This window comes from Geotrypetes seraphini, chromosome 12 (genome assembly GCF_902459505.1).
Source record: "Geotrypetes seraphini chromosome 12, aGeoSer1.1, whole genome shotgun sequence".
In the NCBI taxonomy this organism is placed as follows: Eukaryota; Metazoa; Chordata; class Amphibia; order Gymnophiona; family Dermophiidae; genus Geotrypetes; species Geotrypetes seraphini.
This window is the reverse complement of record NC_047095.1, coordinates 58,716,629-58,744,469: the sequence shown is the minus strand read 5'-3', so window position 1 is coordinate 58,744,469 and position 27,841 is coordinate 58,716,629. Positions and strand designations below refer to the sequence as shown.

The window sequence follows — 27,841 nt, the reverse complement described above, 5'->3', positions numbered from 1 at the left end:
TTCGTATGTATTTCATGTCTCATAAATTCAATTTTAAAAACTTTTCTTGAGCTATAAACAAACTGTCCAATTTGAAAATTCAATTGAAAAAAATCATCTTGAGCTGTTGTCGCGAACTGCCGACATGCATATTTCACAATCTACATCGGTGCAGGTTTTTTGTCTGGCTATGCTTTAGTAGTTTGCAAGGCTAGAGCTTCACAGGCCCTGCCATGCAGGACATCAAGAGAGAGTGGGGAGACATGGGACAGGGCAGGGAGGTGGGAAAGGGTGATGAGCCTGGCAGGGAGGGAGGGGGAACAGGGTGGAGATCCTGGCAGGGCAGGGGGTGAGGTAGGCTAGATGCAGAGCCTGGCAGGGCAGGGCACATGAATATTAACACACACACACACACACGGCTTATATTCGAGTCAACCTTTTTCCTCTTTTTTGGGGGAAAAGGGTACTTCAACTTATATTTGGATCATCTTATATTCAAGTATATATGGTAAGTTACTACAGCAGTTCTCAAACCCAGTCTTCATGACACGCTTAAACCAGTCAGATTTTTCAGGATATCCATAATTACAGTCTGGTAAGCTTGACTTCAGTGCCAGGCAAAATGGTACAAACAATTATAAAAAATAAAATTGTGGAACACGTAGACAAACATGATTTAATGAGGCAGAGTCGGCATGGGTTCAGCCGAGGGAGATCTTGCCTCATCAATTTGCCTGACTTCTTTGAAGGTGTGGATAAAGGTTGAGCTGGTTGATGTAATGTATCTTGATTTTCAGAAAACCTTTGACAAAGTTCCTCATGAGAGGCTCCTGAGAAAATTAAAGAGTCATGGGATAGGTGACAAATTCCAGTTGTGGATCAGGAATTGGTTATCAGACAGAAAACAGAGGGTAGGGTTACATAGTCATTTTTCTCAATGGAGGAGAGTAAACAGTGGAGTGCCCCAGGGGTCTGTACTGGGACCAGTGCTATTTAACGTATTAATAAATGATCTAGAAATTGGAATGACGAGTGAGGTGATTAAATCTGCAGATGACACTAAACTGTTCAAAGTTGTTAAAACGCATGCAGATTGTGAAACATTGCAGGCAGACCTTAGGAAGACTGGGCGTCCAAGTGGCAGATGAAATTTAATGTGGACAAATGCAAAGTGATGCACATTGAGAAGAATAACTCAAATCATAGTTACTAGATGCTAGGGTCCACCTTGGAGGTTAGTGCCCAAGAAAAAGATCTGGGTGTGATTGTAGACAATTTGAAAAAACCTTCCTCCCAATGTGTGGCAGCAGCCAAAAAAGCAAATAAGATTTTAGGAATTATTTAAAAAAGGGATGATTAACAAGACTAAGAATATTATGATGCGACCTCACCTGGAGTACTACATTCAATTCTGGTCTTCTTATCTCAAGAAAGATATAGCGGCACTAGAAAAGGTTCAAAGAGTGAACAAGATGATAAAGGAGATGGAACTCCTCTCATATGAGGAAAAACTAAACAGATTAGGGCTCTTCAGCCTGGAAAAGAGACGGCTGAGGGGAGATATGATTGAAGTCTACAAAATCCTAAGTGGAGTAGAACGGGTATAAGTGGATCAATTTTTCACTCTGTCGAAATTACAAGGACTACGGAAAACTCAATGAAGTTACAAGGAAATACTTTTAAAACCAATAAGAGGAAAATATTTTTTCACTCAGAGAATAGGTAAGCTCTGGAATGCATTACCAGAGGTTGTGGAAAGAGCAGTTAACGTAGCTAGTCTTAAGAAAGGTTTGGACAATTTCCTGGAGGAAAAGTCCATAGTCTGTAATTGAGACAGACATGGGGAAAGCCATGGATCGGTAGCATGGAATGTTGCTACCCTTTGTGTTTTTGCCATGTACTGGTGACCTGGATTGACCACCATGAGGACGGGCTATTGGGCTTGTTGGACCATTGGTCTGACCCAGTAAGGCTATTTTAATTCTTACATAATCACTTTGTATAGATAAATATGCATGCACTATCGCTATTCTATGCAAATCTCTCCCATATTCTCTTGAGAAACCCTGGGTTACTGAAAGGCTAGAACTAGAAAATCAGGGGATATATTTTTAGTAATTCATCCTCCAAAAATAGTAATTGATGGTCTTTTACAATTTATTTATTTGTTAAAGTTAAACATCCCCTGTATGTCTCTACAAGAAACAAACTTTTCTAGCTCCAGATTGTATTTTATTGCAAGTGGTACATGCTTCATTGTTCCCCTGTCCTTGTATTGCAGTAGATTTTCTCTAGTTTTTGGAGTGAGGATGCAAATTTCATAGAGACTTTTTGTTTGAAATAAAAACCAACCAACCAGTTTAGAGAAACATCGGCTTTCTTACCCATTATCAAATATACCCCCCTTTTTACAAAACCGTAGCATGTTTTTTAGCGCCAGCTGTGGTGGTAACAGCTCCAGCGCTCAAAGGAATTCTATGAGCATCAGAGCTGTTACCGCCATGGCTGGTGCTAAAAACCACGCTACAGTTTTGTAAAAGGGGGGACTAGTCAGCTAGTTAGGTGCCATCAACTCAAGCTTGAGTCCTAGTGACTTGATGAATTACAGACCTAAAAAGAGATTGGTTTTGTACTAGTCCGGTAAGGTCGTCCAGGATCATCCCCATGGTTGTTTTCAACATGTCCAACCTTCTGATTGCTGGTCACCCTCTTTGCCTGGTTCCTTCAATCTTCCCAAACATAATGTCCTTCTCCAATTATATTTCTCTTCTGTCAGTGTGACCAAAATAAGACAGTCATAACTCCATCATTTGGGCTTCAAGTGACATAGCCAATTTGATCTCTTACAGAATTGATTTGTTAGTTCTTCTGGCAGTCCATGGCACACATAAAATCCTTCTCCAGCACCAAAGCTCAAATAAGTCAATCTTCTTTCTGTCTTGTTTCCGTAGTATCCAGCTTTTGCATCTGTAATTGACCACTGAGAAAATGAGTGTGTGGGCATGTCTGATCTTTGTTTGGAGTGTCATTTCCTCGCCTTTGAATACTTTGCCAAGAGCCTTTATTGATGAGAGACCCAGTGCCAGTCTGATGAATATTTCTTCCCTGCTAGTCGCTTTTTTTGTTTTTGGAAGAGCCCAGGAGACTGAAATCCTTTATAACTTCTATTCTATTGCCTTCAAGTTCAAAATCTTCATCATTTTTCATGTTCTTCGTTTTGTTTATGTTCAGTTCTAATCCCATGTTATGACTTTCAGCTTTGTCTTTTCTCTGTCGATACAGCACGTCTTCTTTATGCTGGTGATGAACATTGTATCATCTGCATAGCCTTTAAATTATAAAGGGTTACTAGCTCATCACCTTTCTGTCAGTCCTCTATAATGGCATATACAGTGAACTTAAACCCACCATATCTGCACCATTTCTTCACTGATCTGATAGAGAAGTTAACTATTAAAGGTATATGGCAGATACATAGGCATTGGAACAGGGGAGGTCACATGGGCCATAGCCTTCCCTCCAAATTGGTGGTTGGTTGGTGCCTGCCCTCCCACCTGTTTCCTGGTGTTGTACTTTATATTTAGGGGCAGCCGCCAATCAGCATCAATGAGCAGGCCTGCCCTGGAACCCTTCATTCTACTTCCAGGGGCAGGCCTGCTCAACGACGCTGCGCAGCAGCTGCTTCAAAGATTTAAAATACACCGCCGGGAGGAGGTGGAATCGGGAGCTGGTGACAGGCCATGCCACAGAATTCCACCGGGGCTAGGGCAGAGCTCCGGGCCCCCCCAAACAAAAGTGTTCTGCTGCCTATGGGCAGATATATTAACCTAGATCAACAAAAAGGCCTCACCTATAGCTTGTTAATTGACCCTGAATTCCACCTACACAAGTGGAATAATTTAGCACCCAGTGGTGTAGCGAGGATGAGTAGTGCCCGGGGCAGTGGTCTCCACAGGGAGCTCAGAACAGTTTTATATGGATTTATTCAGATACTCAAGCATTTTTCCTTGTCTGTCCCAATGGGCTCACACTCTATCTAATGTACCTGGGGCAATGGAGGGATTAAGTGACTTGCTCAAGGTCACAAGGTCCAGAGTGGGTTTGAACCCACAACCTCAGGGAGCTGAGGCTGTAGCTTTAACCACTGTGCCACCTCCCCACCTTCCATCACACCTTTTTCATTTTCCCTGCGCAAGTAGACTTATGAACTTGTTGCCCACATCATGTCGGCTATCCCTCCGACATCATGTATTAGGCGCGGGGTCTGGAAGTGACGTCAAAGAGAGGCGACACCAACACAGGCAGCAAGTTTGTAATGCTGCTCACGCAGGGTAAATTAAAGAGGTACGGGGGAGGGGCGCAAGCACGCAGCAGGGGTGCAGAGAGGACAGTTGCCTGCACCCCTTTCAAAGACCATGCCCGGGGCAGACCGCACCCCCACCAGCATCCCCCTTATTATGCCACTGATAGTTGTTGTTGTTTTTTTTTGGGGGGGTGAACAGTGAAAATGTTGTATTTGTTGAATCTTTTTGGTTGATCCTGCTATTTGTGTTTTGCCAGTGGTTATGTGATGCTCAACAATAAAAAAATGATTTTTACACTAAAGTTACACTTACCCTATGCCTGCCAGCACAAACAACTCACCAAAAGAGATCGCCGTACGAACCCACACAATAAGAACCTTTAAAAAGTAAAAGACTGTGTAGAATCTCTCCAAATAGAGAAGAAAAAGTAAACACGTGCCTAAAACAAAAAAGACACTCAAACAAATTACGGCGCTTAAAACTAAAACCTGCTTCAGTTTTCCAGACTGGATTTTCGCTCCAATTGCGTCACACCGTTCCGCCCGCCAAGGTGCTGACGTCAATATTCGGCGCCGGAAGCTGGCGTTGTGCGTAGTCGGGGCTTCCGTAAACATGGCGAATCGCACGGTGAAAGATGCCCACAGTATCCATGGCACTAATCCTCAGTACCTGGTGGAGAAGATCATCCGTACGCGGATCTACGAGTCGAAATATTGGAAGGAAGAATGCTTCGGGCTGACGGGTGAGCAGAAAGAAACGCAAGACAGCGGGAGAATGTTCTGGTTAGGTTGCAGAGGGAACAAAGGGGCCTCCAGGAAGCTACAGCACGTTCAGGGCAAAAAGCTCTCATTCTGTCCTCCGGGTAATTCAGTTTGTGGCTGTACCGTAGGTAACCTCTACTGCTACTAGGCCTACGCAGCGCTGTCCAGTCCCTGCTCGAATGAGCTTACAATCTAAAAACAATCAAGACAAATAGGATGCCGGGGGAGGGTTAAACTGCTGGCCTGGGCGGGGAGCAGGGTTATGAAAGATGATGGCAGGGGAAAGCCCATTCGCAGCATCCACTATTTCCTTCTCTCCTTAAGAGGTCCAACATGGCTGCCCCATGCTTTCTTGAATTTAGATACAGGGTTTGTCTCTCCACCACCTCTACCGGGAGACTATTCCACGCATCTACCACCCTCTCTGTAAAGAAGTGTTAACTTAAATTACCCCTTCATCCTATGCCCTCTCCTTCTGGAGTTTTCCTTCATTTAAAAAAGACTCACCTCCTGAATATTAACACCACAGATATATTTAAACGTCTCTATCATATCCCCTCTCTCCCATCTTTCTTCCAGAGTAAATATATTGAGGTCTCTAAATCTGTCCCCATATGCTTTATGACAAAGACCACTAACCAATTATGTAGCAGCTATTTATGTCTTTTTGAAGGCATGGTTTCCAAAATTGTACACAGTGTTTCAAATGGGACCTCACCAGAGATTTATACAACAGCACTATTACCTCCCTTTTCCTGATGGCCATTCCTCTCCTTTTGCATCCAAGCATCGTCCTAGCTTTCACTATCGCTTTTTCTACCTATTTTGCCACCCTGAGATCATCACACAATCACCCCAAGTACCGCTCTCCTTTTAAATAATTTTTTTCTTCCTCCCTCTCTCCCCTGACATTCAGCTCAATTGCCCTCGACTGGGAACGTAGTACCATGCGTTTTATCCGTACCTGGATAGGGTGGGAGGAGGCCTCTAGTTTAACCTCCCCTGTACTGTGTATATTTTTATAAGGCATAGTCTTGATGCATATCGGTAAATTTAAACTCCTGATGATGCTTATTGTGAAATATGGGCTCATGTAAAGATGAGGGTTTGATACATCAATAGAAAAGCATTGCTGGAATTATAAATGTTTGGAGGAAGATTCATCTGGATTTGCATTGACTTTTTGGATCGCATGTAATTTCATGAACAATAGATGATACTGCTTATGTGAAGAGATTGAGGACATCATTGTAAAGCTTTTTGAGATACGTTCTTGTTTTTACTTCTTTACATCTTGAAGACAATTTTGTTGTTCTTATGGGGGTGTTTACATCATGAGGACATCTCAGAGATGATGGACTTTAATAGAACATTTTTAGCTTGTATGAGATAATGTAATGTAATGTAATTTATTTCTTATATACCGCTACATCCGTTAGGTTCTAAGCGGTTTACAGAAAATATACATTAAGATTAGAAATAAGAAAGGTACTTGAAAAATTCCCTTACTGTCCCGAAGGCTCACAATCTAACTAAAGTACCTGGAGGGTAATAGAGAAGTGAAAAGTAGAGTTAGAGGAAAAATAAAAATAAAATAAACATTTTAACAAGACAGCATTGATCTAAATACTTTGGAAGGTAGAAGAGAGGAGAGAAAGGAATAGAAGCAGAAGGGGGAGCCGTTGAACAGTAGAATTCTGGAGAAATTTAAATGATAGAAATAGAACAAAACAAAGACGAAAGGCAAAACAATAGATAAGATTAAAGATAAATCATAAGCTGGAAAGAAAAATAAAATAAAACTTTGTCTTCAATCCACGGTTTCAGGGTCAGTGATGAAGTGGAGCAAGTAAGTTTAGGAGGAGCGATTGACGTTTCCAGAAAGGGCTTCTTCAGGGAAGAGACTTGGCAGACAGTCCCAGGATGCCTATGTCTCCTCCCCTCGATGTTCTCCCATCCATGCATTCCCTCCCAGACACACTGCCCGTGCCCCAGCCGCTCCAAGGAGGCTGCCCCAGATGAGGCCCACGGTGAATGCAGGATTCTCTCCTCTGCGGGATAAGTTGCTGGTATTCATTGTGTGACATTATGAATATTACAGACTGAATGGCAACCCTTTAAGATCACTAGCTAGAGGAGCAGAAACAAAGCTTGGGAATCAAACCAGCATCTCATGTTAGCATTGGGCCAGGCTATTAACAATTTGCCATTTTTTGACACAGGTCAAAATTATGTAAACGGAACGCTGTTTTGTTTTTTTTTCACATCTATTTGTGGTTTAACACACATTCTGCAAATGTTTTATTCTTCTTGCAGCTGAACTTGTCGTGGACAAAGCCATGGAGCTGAAATACGTTGGTGGTGTTTATGGAGGAAACATAAAACCTACTCCTTTCCTATGCTTGACCCTGAAAATGCTCCAGATTCAACCAGAAAAAGATATCATTGTTGAGTTTATAAAGAATGAAGATTTCAAGTGAGAATTTTTCTTGTGTGGGTGGGAGGCAGGAGGATGTCTGGGTGTCTCTTGCAGACTCTGGGAAATTTGTGAATGCTAAAATTTTTTTACATCAGTTCACTCAGTAGGACAGAGGATTTATTTATTTTTTGTTCTGGTGCAAAAATTGCTTTATAGTTTTGCCTATTAAAATACTTCTGTATATTATAATAGGCTCAACAATTTTGTCCAGAGCAGAGTTTTGATGCATCTCATCAATTGTATCAAGACTGTCCTCAGCAGCCGCTGGTTTGGGTTTATGCCTGCTGTAAATTTATAGCGGGAAAAAGGAAATCTTCCCTAACCCTGAAACAGGGATGAAAGGTAGAGACAGCTCTAACCAACAAACTCCTGAAAGTACTATTAAAAGGGTTAATCATTTTTGTGATAAACGGGGAGCCCTCGATCACACAGCTCACAATGGGGACAAAACCCCTAATGCGCCAGCTGTCACATACATACACCCACAAGAGTGTTACATCCCCGGGCTCACCCGTGTGTGTTCAAACGTGTACCTAGTGCACAAACCAGTGTGCTAATGGTGCAAAATGATAATCAACCAAAAAACATGCAAAAAAGGTTGGAGCAGTCTCTGCCTCTTATCCGAGGGTGCAGAAGCAACCAAAATCAGCCCCGGGTCCCCTTCTCTTATTGCCCTGCCGCTGCTGATAAAGCCGACAGGAAGTCTTCTTTCTGACGTCAGAGAGGACATTCTGGGCCAGCCAATCGCTGGCTGGCCCGGAACGTCCTCTCTGACGTCAGAATTGACGTCGGAAAGAAGACTTCCTGTCGGCTTTAACAGCAGGCAGGGGAAAGGAAGGAGGGAGGTTCTTGGTTTTTTTTTTGTGGGGCAGGGAGGGAAGGAGGTATGCAGGCTAGCTTTTGGCCAGGGAGGGAGGAAGAGAGTTAGACAGGCAGGCAGGCTGGCTTCGGGGGTGGGGGTGGGACAAAGTATGGAAGGCAGTGAGAGGGACATAGGAAGGAGGAACTGGGGGCACTAAAGACAGGAAGGGGCACTAAGGACATGGGAAGGAGCACTGGGGGCACTAAAGACAGGAAGGGGCACTAAGGACATGGGAAGAAGGCACTGGGGGCACTAAAGACATGGGAAGGGGGCACTAAGGACATAGGAAGGAAAGAGGGAGGGAATAAAAAGGGACAATTCTTGGGCCTGAGTGCAGAAAGAAAGGATACACAGACAGAAGGAAACGCAACCAGAAACTCATGATATCACCAGACAGCAAAGGTAGGAAAAATGATTTTATTTTCAATTTAGTGATCAAAACATGTCAGTTTTGAGAATTTATATCTGCTGTCTATATTTTGCACTATATTTGTCTATTTTTCTATAGTTACTGAGGTGACTGAGCTCGCGGAGATGGGGCGGAAACAGGGTTTTTAAAATTTTAGTCCTAGTAGTTTGCCGGTCCACAAAATAATTCTTTTATTTCTGCCGGTCCACGGGTGTAAAAAGGTTGAAGAACACTGGTCTAAAAGGTACTTAGCTTCTCCATTAGTCAAAAGCACAAGGCAGCACAAAAGGCTTGTCTACACTGGTCCAATGGAACTTCGTTTTGGGGGTCTGAAGAGCCCCCTTCCTCAGGAACCAACTGCTGAATACTGAAACCAAAATCACTGAAACACCCGCCAGAATGGAACAGCATACTTTTGCAGGACTGTTTTGGTTTTTTGGGGGGTGCTTTTTTAAAATTTATACTCCTTTAAATTGCGGTGTATAAATTTTTAAAATAGATAAAATAAGTTTATATTTGAGGAAACTGCTCTTTTCTTATAAAGGATTACATTTTTCATCCCTTGCTAAATGTCTTGTATCCATTTGCTCTGCAGGTATGTCAGAATGTTGGGGGCCTTATATATGAGACTAACAGGCATAGCCACTGATTGCTACAAATACCTTGAACCACTGTACAATGATTATCGGAAAATAAAGAGCCAAAACAGGAATGGAGGTATGCTGCTAATCTTTAATTACAGTTGTGCACACACAGGGACTAATTCTCTATGGGTCATGTCAGTTTAGGCACCCGGTTGTTGGAGGATATTGTTTGGAAAATAGAATATAAAGTTGAAAAAAAAAGTGTCATAAAAACAAGGAATGCTCAAATAGGGTCAACCTTTTAATGGTTGGTTGGTTTTTTTTTAATGTTAAGACAGTGGGTGCAAATGGTTTGTATTTTGTAGGCTCGCATCAAAATGCACTAAGAACATAGGAAATTGCCTCCGCTGGGTCAGACCAGGGGTCCATCGCACCCAGCAGTCCGCTCCCGTGGCGGCCCATCAGGTCCATGACCTGTAAGTGATCCTTTGACTAAAACCTTTCAATCCTCATTATTCTTCTATCTATAACCTTTTATGAACCTATCTCTACCTCTATCTATATCCCTCAATCCCTGTATCCTTCAGGAACTTGTCCAATCCATCTTTGAATCCCCTTAATGTACTCTGTCCTATCACAGCCTCCGGAAGCGCATTCCAGGTGTCCAGCACCCTCTGAAGAAAAATTTCCTAGAATTGGTTCTAAACCTGTCCCCTTTCAATTTCTCTGAGTGCCCCCTTGTTCTTGTAGTTCCCAATAGGCTGAAGAATCTGTCCCTTTCCACCTTCTCCATGCCCTTCATGATCTTGTAAGTCTCTATCATGTCTCCTCCGAGTCTCCGCTTTTCCAGGGTGAAGAGCCCCAGCCTTTCTAGCCTCTCAAGGTATGAAAGGTTTTCCATACCTTTTATCATTCTTGTCGCTCTTCTCTGAACCCTCTCAAGTATCTCCATATCCTTCTTTAGGTACGGCGACCAATATTGGACACAGTGGTCGCACCATCACACAATACAGCGGCATGATGACTTCCTTCGTTCTGGTTGTAATACCTTTCTTAATAATACCCAATATTCTGTTTGCCTTCTTTGAGGCTGCTGCACATTGTGCTGTTGACTTCATTGTTGTGTCCACCAACACACCTAAGTCTTTTTCAAGGTTACTTCCCTCTAGTACTAATCCCCCCATTTGGTAGCTGAACATCGGGTTCTTTTTCCCTATATGCATGGCCTTGCATTTCCCTACTAGACACATAAGCACAGACTTGTGCTTAACTAACTGTAAGTGTGAGTGTTCATACCAACACAGTGGCTGGTGTAAATACTTGTGGAAACATAAAAACATGATGGCAGATAAAGGCCAAATGGCCCAGCCAGTCTACCCATCCACAGCATCCACTATCTCCTCTCCCTAAGAGATCCCATGTGCCTGTTCTGCGCTTTCTTGAATTCAGACACAGTCTTTGTTTCCACCACCTCTATCAGGAGGCCTATTCCATGCATCTACCACCTTTAATAACACAGATGTGAAATTTTAAAGAAGAAATTATATTAATGGGGCCTAACAATGGAAACTCAGATTAATAATCTGATTAGGAAAGTCTGGTTCAAGTTATAATTGTTATATAGAATTAAACATTTCTTAGAGAGAAGTCATTTACAGATTATTTATTGTTCAGTTTCTTGTACTTACCTCCATGGATTATTGTATTATTTGCTTGTTAGGTATTTCTGCTAAACAGATGAAATGATTGCAGAATATTGCAGCTAAATTAGTTTTAGAGGAAATTTTAGATATGCTCATGCTACTCCATTGTTATGAGAATTATACTGGTTGCCAATTGCAGCAAGAATAGATTTTTAAAGCTTGATTTTATATGAATTATGTCCTAGTTATTTGACAAACTTGATAATTGTATGCAAACCAACAAGAGATTTACGTTCCTCAGGAGAATTCTGATTAATGATACCATTTGTTAAAGATTTGTAAATTACTTTTTGATCATTATTTTAGATGTACCTTGATTAATTAAGGGAGGCAGATGCGTTGAACAGTCTCCTGGAAGAGGTGGTGGAGACAGAGACTGAATTCAAGAGGGCCTGGGATAAGCACTTGGGATCTCTTAGAGAGAGGAAGAGATAATGGTTACTGCAGATGGGCAGACTGGATAGGCCATCATGTCTCTATGTTTCTTAAGATTCACGTTGATGACATACTTTTGTTATAAGAAAATATTAGATTTTAACATGTAAACCGCTTGGAACTTTGTGGATAAGCAGGCTATAAATGTGAAATTAAATACTATTTTATCATATGTGGCATTAGATTATCTCATATACTTGAGTTCCGAGAATTTTCAATTTAATTCAAGAAAATAGACATTAGCCTGTATAATTCCTTCCTTTGTTTCTCCTGGTGTGGGAATTATTTGGATAAACTGCATGAGACTGACTTGTATTTGGATGCTTCTTTTTCAGAATTTGAACTGATGCACGTAGATGAATTCATAGACGAACTCCTGCATAGTGAGCGTGTTTGTGATATCATTTTACCTCGGCTGCAGGTGGGTACAGGATGGCTGCTCTTCCACTTTCTAACTGGAAGGATATGTTTTCTCACTTGAGCAACCTGACCCCTAACTTGTCCTGTTTGTTTTTTTGATAGTCCATGTTCAGTAGAGCTTACAATCTCTTAAATGTTTTCATGAACAGTGCCGCATATGTCTAGCAGTGCGATAGCAGTACTTTAGAGGATTCTGGTATTTTTCATATGGGATTAAATGGTTGGGAACAGCTATATTTAGGGGGGAATATAAACATGGGCTATTTAAGACGTGTTAAATAACACATCTTAAACTCCAGATATTAGTAACTAAGTCTCATTGCATAAAATGGGACATTTGGTGAAATAACACGTTTTAACGGTAGCCCAGATTGATAACTGCATAACCTGTTTACTTTATCCCAGGGGCACTGGCTACGCATTAGCCAGTGTTATGTGTAGAGGTGTTGGCCTTCACAAACAGCATTATTCAATTTGCATAATGAGCTGACGTAATTTTTTTTTTTTTTTTTTTTTTTAATGTGCACTGGATGCTTACTTTTAAATTTATTATTATTTTTTTTTTTGTATTAAGCTGCATTATTCCCATGACTTGGTAAAATAGGGCCCCCAAGATCTAGCCATAAGCTAAATCCATTTTCTAGTGACTATTGTCTCTAATACTAGAATCAAATTACTAAATTTGTTTGAAAACATTCCGTAAAAAGAATAAGGAGACAGCACTGGGAAGGGGGTCCTGTTAACTGCCTTTGCCAACCACATCTCATGCCTCTTCCAAAAGAAGTATATGTACATGGTCTTAAACGTATGTGGTCACCTCCCCTGCCCTTGAAGCCATTTTCCACTCTTTGATTTTACTTGATTTGGTGGTAATATTAATATGCTTCAGCAGTGACCGGTTGAGAGAGATCTGAAACTGCAAGTATTAGATATTTAATCATTTCCTTGTCGATTTCAGGATAGAAGTTTTTCATAGATATAAACTGAGAAAAAACCCTCGGCACATGTTGTTCATGGCATTTTAATACACACTTTAGCTAATTTCAGTTTGTATATAGTTACACTTTTTTTTTTTTTTGTGGCGAGCTTACTCTTATTCTTGGAACACATCGTTTTGGTACTGGTTTCTGAGTTTGCAGTTTGAAGCACTGATTCTTAGAGGTAAATCGTTGATTTTTCAGAAATCTAGGTGCAGATGTATCTAAATTGATATCCTGTCTTTTTAATCTGACACCCCGCCCCCTGTCCAGAAACGTTATGTGCTAGAAGAAGCTGAGCAGCTGGAGACTCGTATTAGCGCTTTAGAAGAAGATATGGATGACGTGGAGTCCAGTGAAGATGATGATGATGACGATGAAAAGGTTTGTAGATGCTGAACTTTTTTTTTTAATCCAAATTGCATGCAGCAGCTGCTGTGGGGATACTAGGGGGCAGACGCTGGTGGAAGTGGGGTGGGGGGAGAAGGCAGGTACTGATGAAGGAAAAAGAGAGGTGTGCAGATGCTGGATGGAAGGGGATATAGAAAGAGAGCACATGCTGGATGTAAGGAGGGGATAAGAAAAAGGGCAGATGGGGAAGAGCATAGTTAGTGAGATACTGGGGGCATAAGAGGAAATGAAATAGGAGAGCTGTGGTGAGGGAAAGAGGTGGCAAGCTGCATGTAGACACAGTGAAAAGAGGGAAATTGAGGACTAGATGGTAAGAGAGGATTTAGTCTAGACCAGACATGGGCAACTCCGATCCTAGAGGGCCAGAATCCAATCAGGTTTTCAAGATTTCCCCAATGAACATGCATTGAAAGCAGTGCATGCAAATAGATCTCATGCATATTCATTGGGGAAATCCTGAAAACCCGAATGGATTCCGGCCCTCGAGGACCAGAGATGCCCATGTCTGGTCTAGACAGAGGCAGAAAATAAAGCTGATAGGAAATCCTGGCAAGGGTTAAGAGAAAACAAGGAAAGCAGAAACCAGAGACTGGGATCAACACAATTGAGAAAAAGCAAAGGTAGAAAAAAAAAAAAATGATTTGCCATTTAAGATAAAGTAGTATGGTAGCTGTGTTAATAAACATTAATAAATAAAGTCCCCCTTTTATCAAGCTGTGGTAGAGTGTTTTAGCGCAGGCTGGTGAGGTAAATTTTCCGATACTAAAATGCTCTACCACGGCTTGATAAAAGGGGCACGAAAATAGAAATAAGGTTTTATCTTTTTATTGGACTAATTTTAATACCTTTTTGACAAAATTTTTCAGAAACCAAAACTTCCTTTCTCAGGTCAGAGCAGGGTACCATAACAGCAGTGTATTGTCCTAACCTGAGGAAAGGGGTTTTGGCCTTGGAAAACTAATTTAAAAATGTTTTTAGTCCATTAAAATGGTATAATATTTTCAATTTGGGGGTTGGGCTTGTTTTGGTTTTTGTTTTTGTATTTGTTAAATATACCAGATGTGAATTTCAAAAACTGACATATTCCAATCATCACTAGGTTATATATTTTGTAAAATACCAGGGAACAAGCATCACAGTTTCTCTTTCCCTAGTGTTGCACTGTATGCAGAGTCTGGCTTCTTAGGGGGTTTAGTTTAATTTTTATTTCTATTTTTAGTTCATGGTTACTTATTCTATGCTGGGTGAGGTTTTGTGTTCTGCATGTGTGAAAGAGAAAGACATGACTTTCTGTCATCATTGTTTGCAGGATTAATCTGTACTAATCTGGCTTGTTTAATTTTCTAGTCAATGTAATGATATTCAGCATCCACTATAATACTGTCTTTTCTTAAGTAGGCCCACTCTGTAATACTGAATCAGGCAAGTATCTAGACTGGTCTGGTGAGACTAAAGGAAAGAGAAATAGCAAGTAAGATCTAATTTCTCCTTCCTTTGCATTCTCACCTGATCGGACCAGAACTTGAGAGATGTATCAAAATATAGAAAAATGAAGGCAGATAAAAACCATATGACCTGTCCAGTCTGCCCATCCATGCCGTCTACTCTCCCTATCACTCACTTAGAGATCCTATGTACCAGTCCCTAGTGTTCTTGAATTCAAATACTGTTTTTGTCTCCATCACCTCCAATGAGAGGCCATCCCATAAATCAGGGGTGTCCAACCTGCGGCCCCGTGAAGTATTTTGTGCGGTTCCGGTCGAGGGCAATGCAGTGTTTTCCTCTGCTGCCCCTGGGTGTTTACCGTCTTGCCGGCTCCCTCCTCTGTCTTGCTGCAGCGTTTGTGCGGCCCCAGAATCATTTTTTTTTACCATGTGGCCCAGGGAAGCCAAAAAGTTGGACACCCCTGCCATAAATTCACCATCCTTTCCGAGAAGTATTTCCTCAGATTACTTCTGAGTCTGTTCCTTTTCATCATTATCCTGTGCCCCCTCATTCAGTAGAAAGATGTAGGCATTTAAACGTCTCTATTGTATCTCCTTCTACCTTTCTTCCATAATATTGAAGTCTGTCCCCATGCACTTTATGATGACCATGGACTATCCTTTTTTTTTTTTTGAAGGTGTGGTCTCTAGAATTGTACACAATATTTTAAATGAGATCTCGCCAGAGTCTTATACAGGGACATCTTTACCTCCTTCTTCCTAATGCCATTCCTCTCCCTATGCACCCAAGCATCTTTCTAGCTTTCACCATCTCCTTTTCACAGGTTATTGGTGTCCATTTTGGAGCAGAAGCGATATGGTACACCTATAGTAGGTATAGCTTTCTGTTTGTATCATCTTGATGGATTTGCAGCAAAGGAATGTTTTGTCAATAAACATTGATCAGTCCTCTTGAAGTCGGTCAGAATTGTATTGTGTAGTTAAGTGAAATTGTATGATAGAATTGTTCCCTTGTGCTTTTCAGATGGACAGAGTCCCATCACCTGATCACCACAGAAGAAGTTATCGAGACTTAGACAGACCACGCAGATCTCCTTCACCACGCTATCGGAGGAGTCGAAGCAGATCTCCAAGAAGGTAACGGTGAAACACTGCAAGAATATATGTATTTCCAGTGTGTCAGCATCACCTGTAGGACCAGCAAAATGGTTTGGGATTAATCCAGCAGTAATAAAATTAATATAATTAGATTATTGGATTATATTCTTACCTCCGTTCTGTGATACAATCAAAGTGGTTTAGATATTGCATATGGTTCTATCTCTGTCCCTAGTGTGCCGATTTTTAATTTTTTGTACTTGGGGTAATGGATAGTTCAGTGACTTTCCCAGGGTCATGGGAAATCATGGTTGAAATTGAACCTGGTTACACCTCTCCCTCTTTTTGGTCCATTGTACTAACCAATCCAATATATATTTAATATTTATTTCAATCCCAAGTAGATCTTGGAGTTTGAAAGTTTGCACATTTTCTAGCATTAGATGCCTACATCCAATAGGACGCAGCTGTACTGATCTTTGTAAGAGGTCGCACAGAGTTAGTGTAACAAACAACTGAAGAACAGAGTCGGGTGTGAACAAAAAAATTAAAGTAAGAGTTATTCTTTAGCACTCTCCAGACCAGTAGAGGTTAACTTTACGAATGGGTATATATCTAATCATGACCAGCAGGTGGAGACTGAAAACAAAACTTTGGGACAGTATATACTATCCTCCCTTCTCTATTTCCCTCAGTCTTCTTTCAGTCTCCAGCAGGTGTTGATGTGATCTGTACCCATCTCCCTTGGTAGGGCTGTTGGAATTTGTTTAGGGGTTTATTGTCCCTGTTTTTGGCCGGACGGAGCTTGGTCGGGCCCTGTTTGGGGGTCCGTCCGACCTCGGGGGTGTCAAACCCGGCGGGTCACGAGCGGGGTCCCTCCCCCCACTTCCTCCACCTCCCCACATTTTTTTAGAGGAGCCTCAGCAGTAAGCCTTGCCCCCTAAGTCAAGCAAGGCATATTGCTTCGAGAGCCTGTGGAGTCTGTTCTGTAAAAAAAAAAAAAAAAAAAATCCTGAGGTAGTGCTGGTCTGAAGGGTTGTTTCCCTTTAAGAAAACTGTATTTTACTGTATTTTTTCATGTAACCAGCACTTTTTTATAGCTAGGTCGCGTCTGGAGCAATTGTGCCCTTCTCCGGGGGAGTAGGCCACAATTTTAGTCCAGCCGCGAGGCACTCGCGGCCGGCCTGAACTCGGCGGTTTGGGTCGGTGAGGTGGTGGAGCTCCGTCGGCAGCGGCTGCAGGCGCCCAGAGCTCCCCGCCGATGGTGCCTCGCGAGTCGGCTTGGAGCAGTGGGGAAGCCCGGTCTTCCACAACCGCCCACGGAGGGATTCCCCGAAGGATTCCCTCTCAGCTGATTTTTTGACAGCTGATGCCGACTTGCCTGTCTTAGCGGCTGAGACTGTTCAGTCTTCTCAGCCGCTACAGGCCATGGAGGGAGCATTTTTGGCGGGAACTTCGCCATTTTCTTTGTCTGGCCCCTCCATTTTGTCTGCAACCTCAGGTGACCTTCCCCCTGTATGGCGAACACAGGGGCAGGTTTCAGCATGGACCCCTGCTGGGGCAGGGAGTCCCTGGGGACCCCCAGGGGTTTTTTGCCCCCAATTTATTTTCTTTCTTTGTGCGGACTTTTGGGGGTCCCACGTGCGCCTGGGGGGTTTCGGGGGGGTTTCCCTCCGCGCCCCCTATGGCTTTGCCTCCCTCTTTTCGTTTGGCGTCCCCTCTTCCTCCTCCCTCTTCCAAGCGCCCGCGGGGGGGCTTGGATTGCGAATTGGTGGGCGGAGGAGCGTGTTGGCCTGGTTGAGGACCTGGCTGCTTTGGCGGGCTTCCAGGATCCTCTAGGGGGGACGCCTGTTGGCAGCGGGGCGGCGGGTTTCCCGTCTTCCAGAGCAGATGCGTCCGTGGTGCGCTTTTTTATTCAGAGGGATGAGCTTTTAGACCTGTGTAGCAGGTCTCCTTGGTGCTGCATTTTTGCAGTGGCGCCGCCGGAGACCCCGCGTATGGGGGCCCCTCTGCTTCAGGGGGTCTGTCCTGGTTCCCGCTCTTTTCCTGTGCGTCAGGATTTGCGGGATTTTGTGTTGGCGCAGTGGCCTATGGGCGCAGTTTCGTTTGGTGTGCGCCTTGGCTCTTGGGTATCCCGTCCCGGAGGGAGGTAGGGCTACCTTAATTTCGCCAATGGGGAACGCGGTGGTCTCGGCACTTCCTAAGCGGCATACCGTGCCTGTTATGGACGGTTCTGCTCTTAGGGTCTCGGAGGCGCGTGCGTTAGAGACTCTTCTTAAGTATGATTTTGATGTCTCTGCCTTTGGGGTCCAGGCGGCTGTTTGTGGGGAGCTAGTCGCTCGCGCCGTGTTTCGGTGGGCTGAGCGTGTCCTGGATCGGGAGTCTGATGCCTGGTCTCTAGTGGATCAGGAGGTAGCGAAGATTGCGATGGCTGCCTCGTTCCTCTCAGATGCTCTTTATGACTTGGTGCGGATTTCGGCTAAGTCTATGGCATGGCCGCGCGGCGTATTTTGTGGCTGCGCGCTTGGGCGGCGGATTCTGCGTCCAAAGCTAAGTTTACTAAAGTTCCCTTTAGGGGGTCTTTTTGTTTGGAGAGGAATTAGAGGAGTTGATTCAGACTCTGACGGACTCGAAGGTGCCCCGTCTGCCTGAGGACCGTGCCCGCCCTGCGTCTAGGTGTGGGGCTGCCCGGGGGCGTTTGCGGGAATTTCGCAAGTATCGCCCGGGGCGTGGGGCTGCTTCTTTCCCGGCTCAGGGTTTTTCCCGGGGTCGGTTCTTCCAGCGCATGCAGCCCTTTCGGGGGGCCCGTCGGGGGGCAGGGAATCCCTCCGCCGGTTCCCCCGCTTCCCGTCCTGCGCAATGACTCCTTGCCGGCGCCCCCTTTGGTTCCGGTGGGGGCCCGGCTGCGCAAATTTTTCCCCAAATGGGCCGAGATCGCGTCCGATCAGTGGGTCCTTGAGGTGGTGCGGGACGGTTACGCTCTGGAGTTTACCCGCTCTCTGCCGGACCTTTTCCTCGCTTCTCCATGTCAGACTCCATGGAAGACGCAGGCTTTTCGTCAGACCCTTCAGCGTTTGCTAGATCTCGAGGCAGTGGTGCCGGTGTCCCCTACGGAGTGGGGCACCGGCAGGTACTCCATTTACTTTGTGGTGGCCATAAAGGAGGGGACCTTTCGGCCCATCCTGGATTTGAAAGGGGTCAACAGAGCTCTCAAGATTCCGTCTTTCCGCATGGAAACGCTGCGGTCGGTCATTCTGGCGGTTCAGCCGGGGGAGTTTCTTACGTCTCTCGATCTGACGGAGGCCTACTTGCAGGTTCCAATTCGGGCCTCTCATCAGCACTTCCTTCGCTTTGCGATCTTGGGGCGGCACTTTCAGTTCTGTGCGCTTCCCTTTGGTCTGGCCACGGCTCCTCGGACGTTCACCACGGTAATGGTGGTCGTCGCGGCAGCCTTGCGGTCGGTGGGCATCCTGGTTCACCCCTACCTGGACGACTGGTTGATTCGGGCAAAGTCGTTGCAGGAGAGCTCCCGGGTTACGGCTCGGGTGGTGGAGTTTCTCCGGTCGCTGGGCTGGGTGGTCAACCTTTCCAAGAGTCGGTTGGTCCAGGCTCAGCGTCTGGAGTGCCTTGGGGTTATGTTCGACATCTCCTTGGGGAAGGTCTTCCTTCCAGAGGCCCGGGTGAGCAAATTGCAATCTCAGATTCGCCTGCTTTTGGCGTCCCGGGGTCCTCGGGCGCGAGATTTCCTCCAAGTCCTGGGGTCAATGGCGGCGTCCCTGGACGTGGTGAGGTGGGCGCGGGCCCACATGCGTCCTCTTCAGTATGCTCTGCTCCGGAGGTGGTCTCCCCGGAGGCAAGATTTGGATGTTCCGGTTCCCCTGCGAGGCTTGGCGCGCTGCAGTCTGCGCTGGTGGCTCCGGACCCCTCACCTGGTTCAGGGGGTGGGTCTGGATCTCCCGCAGTGGACGGTGCTCCTTACGGATGCGAGTCTCCTCGGTTGGGGGGCTCAGTTTATGGGCCACTCAGCTTGGGGCACCTGGTCCGCGGAGGAGGCCTCCTGGTCGATCAACGGGTTGGAGACCAGAGCGGTCAGGCTGGCGCTGTTAGCTTTCCACTCCCTTTTGCTGGGCAAGTCGGTCAGAGTCCTGTCGGACAATGCCACGGCGGTGGCTTATGTCAATCGTCAGGGGGGCACCAAGAGCACTCCTGTGGCGCAGGAGGCGGCTCGGCTCATGGTTTGGGCGGAGTCCCATCTTCTGGACCTCTCGGCTTCTCATATAGCCGGGGTAGAAAATGTTCAGGCAGACTTCCTCAGTCGTCACTTCCTGGATCCAGGAGAGTGGTTTCTCGGCGCCGGAGCGTTTCAGTTGATAGTGCAAGATTGGGGGCAGCCCCTGATGGACCTGATGGCCACGAGTGGCAACGCCAAAGTGCCCCGCTTCTTCAGTCGTCGCAGGGAAGGGCTGGCCGAGGGTCTGGATGCTCTGGTCCAGCCGTGGCCAACGGAGGGGCTGTTGTATGTGTTCCCTCCTTGGCCGCTGGTGGGCAGAGTGCTTCTTCGCATTGTTCACCATCCGGGTTTGGTGGTGCTGGTGGCTCCGGATTGGCCTCGACGTCCGTGGTATGCGGATCTGGTGAGGCACCTGGTGGCGGTTCCTCTTCCTCTGCCTCTCTCGGACGACCTTCTGATGCAGGGTCCCATTCCCTTGTTCGACCCGTCTCTCTTCTGTCTTACGGCGTGGCTCTTGAAAGGGGTCGCCTTAGCAAGAAGGGATATTCAGACAAGGTGATCGCTACACTGTTGGGGTCCCGGAGGCTTTCTACCTCTCGGGCTTATGTGCGGGTTTGGCGTCTCTTTGAGGAATGGTGTCGGGCGCGGGGAGTGACCTCTTTTCGCGCTTCTCTGCCTAACATTCTAGAGTTCTTGCAGGATGGCCTGGATAGAGGCCTGGCTTGGTCTTCTCTCCGGGTTCATCTTGCGGCCCTGTCGACCTTTCGAGGGTTGGTGTCAGGTCAGCGTTTATCGGCTCTTCCTGATGTGATTCGGTTTCTGCGGGCGGCCAAGTTGCTTAGGCCTCCCCTACGGCCCTCGGTTCCCTCTTGGGATCTTAATCTGGTTCTCTCTGTTTTGGTGCGCCCGCCTTTCGAGCCCTTGGACGACTGTTCTTTGAAGGACCTTACTTTGAAGGCGGTCTTTTTGGTGGCCATTACTTCTGCTAGGCGTATTTCTGAGCTGCAGGCTTTCTCTTGTAGGGCTCCCTTCTTGGAGTTGTCTAGGGAGCGGGTCGTCTTGCGGCCTGTTCCTTCCTTTCTGCCGAAGGTTGTTTCTCCTTTTCATGTCAATCAATCGGTGGTTCTCCCGGTCTTGGGTGGTCGGGAGGGCTCTTCTGAGCAACGGCAGCTGCGCAAGTTGGATGTCGGTCGGGTCCTTCGCTCTGATGTGCAGCGGACCCAGGAATTCCGGAAGTCCGATCATCTCTTTGTCCTCCTGGCTGGTCCTCGTCGGGGAGCTGGCGCTTCTAAGGCTACTATTGCGCGCTGGATCAAGGAGACGATTGCTTCCGCTTATCTTCTGAAACAGCAGCCTGTTCCAGAGTTTCTCAAGGCTCATTCCACTCGGGGTCAGGCGGCTTCTTGGGCTGAGTCGTCGCTCGTGCCTCCGGTGGATATTTGTAAGGCTGCGGTTTGGTCCTCCTTGTATTCTTTTGTTAGACATTATCGGGTAGATGTTCAGGCGCGTCGGGACGCGGTGTTCGGTGAGCGTGTTCTGGTATCGGCCCTTCGGGGGTCCCGCCCGTGAGAGGGATTGCTTTGGTACGTCCCATTCGTAAAGTTAACCTCTACTGGTCTGGAGAGTGCTAAAGAAGGAGAAATTAGGTTCTTACCTGCTAATTTACTTTCTTTTAGCTTCTCCAGACCAGTAGAGGTCCCCACCCTGTCTGTTGTTGTTGTTGTTGTTGGGGCTGTTTTCGCGGGCAGTTTTTGTTTTTTGCTGCGGGTTCTAGTATTTTTCTAGGGCCGGGGAGAATTAAAGAACAGCGGCTGTGGCTCGGCTGGCTTAGCTGGCGAGCTGTGGGGACATTTTCCTTCGGGTATTTCTCCTCTGCATTTTCCAACAGCATTTGGGTATGTTATTTGTTACTCCTGTTCGGAGTATTGTTTTCTTCCTGTTTTCCAGTTCTTGGTTCTGCTTGGCTATTCGGCAGACTGAGGGAAATAGAGAAGGGAGGATAGTATATACTGTCCCAAAGTTTTGTTTTCAGTCTCCACCTGCTGGTCATGATTAGATATATACCCATTCGTAAAGTTAACCTCTACTGGTCTGGAGAAGCTAAAAGAAAGTAAATTAGCAGGTAAGAACCTAATTTCTCCTTATACTTCATAAAAGATTTACCCCCCTCTTTTTTTCAAAACTGCAATAGCAGTTTCTAGCGTGGGGAGCCACGCTAAATGGGCTGCGCTGCTCTCGATGCTCATAGGAACTGAATGAGCATTGGGAGCAGCGTGGGCCATTAAACATGGCCTCGTGCTAGAAACTGCTATTGCAGTTTCGTAAAAGGAGGCCTTACTCCAACAGTATAAAGTAATTAAAAAAAAAAAAAAAAGCATTCCCAGGTGTGTGTTTTTTTTACACTATATAAGCCTCCAAAAACAAGACGGTGAATCCAAAGGAATAGTAGATTCTTTGAGCTGGGGCTGCTTTTTAACACCCCGCATGTGAACACTCTCTATAAATAGAAATCCAAAATCTTCATTTGTTTTTCTTTTTTCAATTATAGGCGAAGCCGCTCTCCAAAGCGGAGGAGGTAAGATGTGAAATGTTTTTTATTGGACTCTAGGATATATATATATTTTTTTTCATTTGAAATTGTCTGAATTCATTCATATATTCTTTACAGCCCCTCACCACGCCGGGAACGACATCGCAGTAAAAGTCCAAGGCGCCACAGAAGCAGATCCAGAGAAAGGCGCCACCGATCAAGATCCAAATCTCCAGGTACTGCTTAAATAGTAAGGGCCCGAGTCTATAAATGATGTCTTAACTCCTAGGCACCATTTGGCCCAGTTGTCAAATCATCTGCTAGGCCAGGGGTGTCAAAGTCTCTCCTCGAGGGCCGCAAATTTCCCCAATGAATATGCATGAGATCTATTTGCATGCACTGCTTTCATTGTATGCTAATAGATCTTATGCATATTCATTGGGGAAAACCCAACTGGATTGCGGCCCTTGAGGAGGGACTTTGATACCCCTGCGCTAGGCGTTTAGAATTGCACCTAGTGATGCCTAAGCGTTCTTAGGTGCTGGTAGACATTGAATCTTTAGAAGCACTGCCATTTAGGCCAGGCTTTTCTTGCATTCCTAACTGTAGGTGTGTCTTTTTTACAGAATAAGCCTAAATCTGATTCAGATTGTGGCTTATCTGTGTTGTGGAAAATAGAGAACCTAAATGTGCAGATTTAGGTCTGCTTGGTGCTGAAAGTTGGTTTAAGATCCCTCCGGTGAGACTATATAGATCCTGCTACATGAGAAGCATGCGTTGGGTCACTACATCTTACAGCAGTGGCATCCTTAATTATATGTGCTGTGGAAGCTTATGAAAATCTTCATGGGCTACGAGCTTTTAAGTTTGCTGTCATGTAAAATTGAAGAGCCACAATATGGTTAACATCAACCACTGCTTCTGGTGACGACTGGGTTAACGTCCCCTAACTGTGGGCTGTTTAGAAGGAATCGTACACTTTTTTTAAATTCAACTCCGCTTCCTTTCTCAGTGGGTTCTATTGCCTCTCTCCAGTTTTTTTCTTTTGCATGTGAGCTGGAAGGTGTCTTTCTGATCTGCTGTGAGAAATTTTACATTTAGGGTTTTTTTTATCCAAATTTTGAGGTTTTCGGTGCTCAAGAGGTCCCCAGTAGCTCTGGGGCAGCTCTGCCTGGGAGAAGACGCAGACCCTTTGAGTGGCAGTCTGCAACTAACAAGGCAACCTTTTAAGGAACCTGTGTAGCCGGCCTGCACTAACACTTAAGGAGCTCGGGTCTGTTCCCCCTGGGAGCAAGGCCCACCCCTGATTTATAAAGTACTTGAGTGCAGGCTGTTTGACCCCCACAAGGGTCTGGATTTGATGGGTGCTGGCTGTATTTCTCCCCCGCCCCCCGTTGCCGCGCATGGATTCATGAATGTCTGAGATATCAGTCTGGCTTTGGCACAACTGGCAGTCCAAAGATTGCAACATCCTGGACTGGGGATATACTTGTTTGAGGCGGTGGTCTTCTCCACTATCCAGCTGCAGTGTGAGTTGAAGCATATTATAGTACCAGTACAGCACAACACAGTACAGTGACTCAATGGGAAAATCGTGTGTGTGGGGGGGTGTCTCGGGTTGGCAGGTTTGGTGGTTTCGTCAGCATATGTTGGCTTTGTTAAACAGATGTCAGTTTCTTTGAGAGCACATTCCATAAGAAGTGTAGCTTCTTCAAGGGTGGAGGCCTGGGTGATCCTGCCGAAGATTTGCAGAGCAGCTACATGGTCCAGACTTCATACTTTTTACAAGTTTTATGGAGTGGAAATAGCAGTGCAAAAGGACACCATGTTTGGGTCCTCAGTGTTAAGGCCGGGCTTATCTGTCCTGACCTAGGGACTGCTTTGATATGTCCCAAACATCAGGACTCGTATGTCATGTGCCCCAGAAGGGAAAATTAATCTTTCTGGTAACATGGCATAGGAGTCCTGATACCCCACCATGTCAGTATAATTATTTGCCTGCATAATGTCTAGGATAAGTTTATCTGTCCAAAACTTCAGATCTTCTCATGCCAGTCAGGTATTGTTGAGTATAATACCATATTATCATTATAAATGCAATTGAGAGTATACAAACTCCATAAATGTTAGTGCTGGTTGCACTCGGATAGGTGGCTTGGTTGTGCCACTTTGTTTTATATGTTGTGTTTTGATTAACATTGTTCATTATACTTTCTACAAAGCAGAACAAAACTATCTTGTCGGGGAAGTTCCCCGTAACCCTCCTTCTTATGTTTCTTGTTGTAGTGGTTATCAAATGCTTTGGTACAAACTGAAGAGAGGCAGAACAGCCCACTGAGGAAAGAGGCAGAGTTGAAGAAAAAGTGTGCGAGGAAAATGGTAAAACCAGAGGACATAATTTGAGGTTGAGGGGTGGTAGATTCAGGGGCAATGTTAGGAAATTCTACTTTACGGAGAGGGTAGTGGATGCCTGGAATGTGCTCCCGAGAGAGGTGGTGGAGAGTAAAACTGTGACTGAGTTCAAAGAAGCGTGGGATGAACACAGAGGATTTAGAATCAGAAAATAATATTAAATATTGAACTAAGGCCAGTACTGGGCAGACTTGCATGGTCTGTGTCTGTATATGGCCGTTTGGTGGAGGATGGGCTGGGGAGGGCTTCAATGGCTGGGAGGGTGTAGATGGGCTGGAGTAAGTCTGAACAGAGATTTCGGCAGTTGGAACCCAAGCAAAGTACTGGGTAAAGCTTTGGATTCTTGCCCAGAAAGAGCTAAGAAGAAAAAATTTAAAAAATTTAAATTGAATCAGGTTGGGCAGACTGGATGGACCATTCGGGTCTTTATCTGCCATCATCTACTATGTTACTATGATTCCTTATGCACAGCCTGCAGTTAGGGGAAGTTAACCCAATTGCCAAGTCTTGTATGCCAGGTTACCAGAAAGAAGATTGAGGTAAGAACATAATATTCCCTACTTGTTCACACTATACAAGACCCCAACTCTATTCTATATATGTAATGGTCACAGAGAAAGAGATTGGAATCATGCTCTATAGCAGGGGTGTCCAACCTTTTGGCTTCCCTGGGCCACATTGGCCAAAAAAAATGTTTCTGGGGCCGCACAAACGTTGCAGCAAGACGGAGGAGGGAGCCGGCAAGACGGTAAACACCTAGAGGCAGCAAAGGAAAACACTGCATCACCCTTGACTGGGGCCACACAAAATACTTCACAGGGCTGCAGGTTGGACACCCCTGCTCTATAGACTCTGGCTTAAAAGTGAGGTTCATCACTGTGGAAAATTAATCTTTTTGGAGACGATGCCCCTAACCAAATTATGCACCTGAAGTCAGAAATGAGTAGTTATATAAAAAGTTTGAAATTAACCAATTAGTACCATTTCCACAATTTCTTATTGTAGAATTGTAAAAATAGGTAAAACTGCTGCTGATAACAATAGGATTACTTGTATTTCTAACAGGGCATCATCGAAGCCACAGACACAGAAGCCATTCTAAATCACCTGAAAGGTAACGTGCTTCTTCCCTTCCTCCTTCCCCTAAAGTTTTTAAATGCCTTGTCTCAAATGAAAAATGACAGTTGCATAATTGGCAGATGAAAAGTAGCTTGCAAGCAGGTGTGGAATACTGACAGACCGAGCACTCGACTCTAGTATTCGGTTTTGAAGAAGGCTTTTTTTTTTTTTTTTTTCATTTATAATTTTTATTCATTTTCAAATTTTACATGAAGTGTACAAAATATTGAAATACAATTAATGAATACACAATATCACTTTTATATCTAATACATAATATTCTAACATATTTTTATCCCCTCTCCCTCCCCCCACCCTTCAAGTACTTTTCAATCATATATTACATATTGTATATCATATTATAGCATATTGTGTAAAAATTATTTTCACTACCCCCCCCCCTCCATGTGTGTCACAAAGAAGATGTTAAAAAGAAGAAAGTGAAATCCTACTATTCATTCATTACAATATTTTGTCAATGGCCCCCATATTTTTATAAATTTAGTATATGTCCCTCTTTGTATTGCTATTGCTCTTTCCATTTTGAATATATAACATATTGTATTCCACCAAAATGTATAATTTAGGTTTCTATAATTCTTCCAATTGTTGGTTATATGCTGAATGGCAACCCCTGAAGAAGGCTTTGACGTTGTCTCTGTGGAAAATGTGCGTTTTCAATTCATACAAAGAATTACTTACAGTAAGAATTTTATCTGTATTATAGGTCAAAGAAAAGTCACAAGAGGAGTCGGCGTGCTAATGAATAGCAGAATAAGTGGAGCCAAGCTTCAGGATCTACTTTGGAACGGCTTGACTGGTTTATTTCTAAAAACTTTTCTTTTACCCTAAGACACTTTTTTTCTTTTAATTCTATTCTGGGAAAAAAATCTGAAACTAAATATTAAAGACACGTGCTGTGTTGCCGGTGGGATTTTTTTTCCCTTAAATAAGTGAAGTGATCCTTAAGTGCTCCTCCTTTCGGGGGCAGAAGAGGAGTGCGAATAGCTCTCGTGGGTCTGGGGCTGAGGATAATGGGCCGTTAAAATCTACACCCAGTTTAGGAAAAAGACTGGTTATTTTTTTTTTTTTTTAATTCTTTATTCATTTTATATTTTACATCAAGTGCACAGAAAGTAACAACATATTAACTTAGTACATCAATTGAAATACCACAATTTCTCCCCAAATAAGATTTAACCCCTTCCCACCCACCATTCTAATATCATTTAATACATACAATATAATAAAATCATTCCTTCCCTTCATAACCAATAATGAAAATCCACCCCCTCCCCATTCTTTCATTTATGATAATCAGGGAAAAATGATATCTATTCATTACAATAATTTATTAATGGCCCCCACACATCCTGAAACTTATTAAAATATCCTTTTTGAACAGCTAATGTTAATAGTGTATTATTAGAATAAAAGGTAAGCCCCTTTATATTTTAAACAAATAAAGTCATTAGTGGTGCTCACATTTTCTTTTCTTTCTAATTCCCTAAAATAAGCTAATTTATTGACCCCTCCCCCCTTTTACAAAACCATAAGCATTTTTAGTGCCGGCCACAGAGGTAACGGCTCTGAGTGTCGGTGCTGTTACCGCCATGGGCAGTGCTACAAATCACGCTATGGTTTTGTAAAAGGGGGTGGTGTGAATGTTTACTGTATGATGA

At 44.4% G+C, this 27,841-nt stretch overlaps 2 protein-coding genes across 4 annotated transcripts in view; one reads left to right on the top strand and one right to left on the bottom strand.

The window, feature by feature from the left end:
* Positions 1 to 4,846, bottom strand: part of ORC1 (origin recognition complex subunit 1) — a 74,858-nt gene extending 70,012 nt beyond the window's left edge. For 2 of the 3 annotated variants that reach the window (XM_033915994.1, XM_033915996.1), the window contains exon 1: positions 4,596 to 4,846. The gene's annotated coding sequence lies outside the window, so the exon portion shown is untranslated. The remainder of the gene's footprint in view (positions 1 to 4,595) is intronic. The other variant, XM_033915995.1, reaches the window with a different exon arrangement.
* On the top strand, positions 4,846 to 27,089 carry PRPF38A (pre-mRNA processing factor 38A). The gene is made up of 10 exons (XM_033915997.1): positions 4,846 to 5,025; positions 7,361 to 7,520; positions 9,390 to 9,511; positions 11,852 to 11,937; positions 13,187 to 13,297; positions 15,794 to 15,906; positions 22,647 to 22,673; positions 22,767 to 22,864; positions 26,106 to 26,154; positions 26,887 to 27,089. Exons 1-10 carry the CDS (start codon positions 4,896 to 4,898, stop codon positions 26,927 to 26,929), a joined length of 939 nt encoding a protein of 312 aa, XP_033771888.1. The 5' UTR covers positions 4,846 to 4,895; the 3' UTR covers positions 26,930 to 27,089.
* Positions 27,090 to 27,841: the final 752 nt, after the last annotated feature.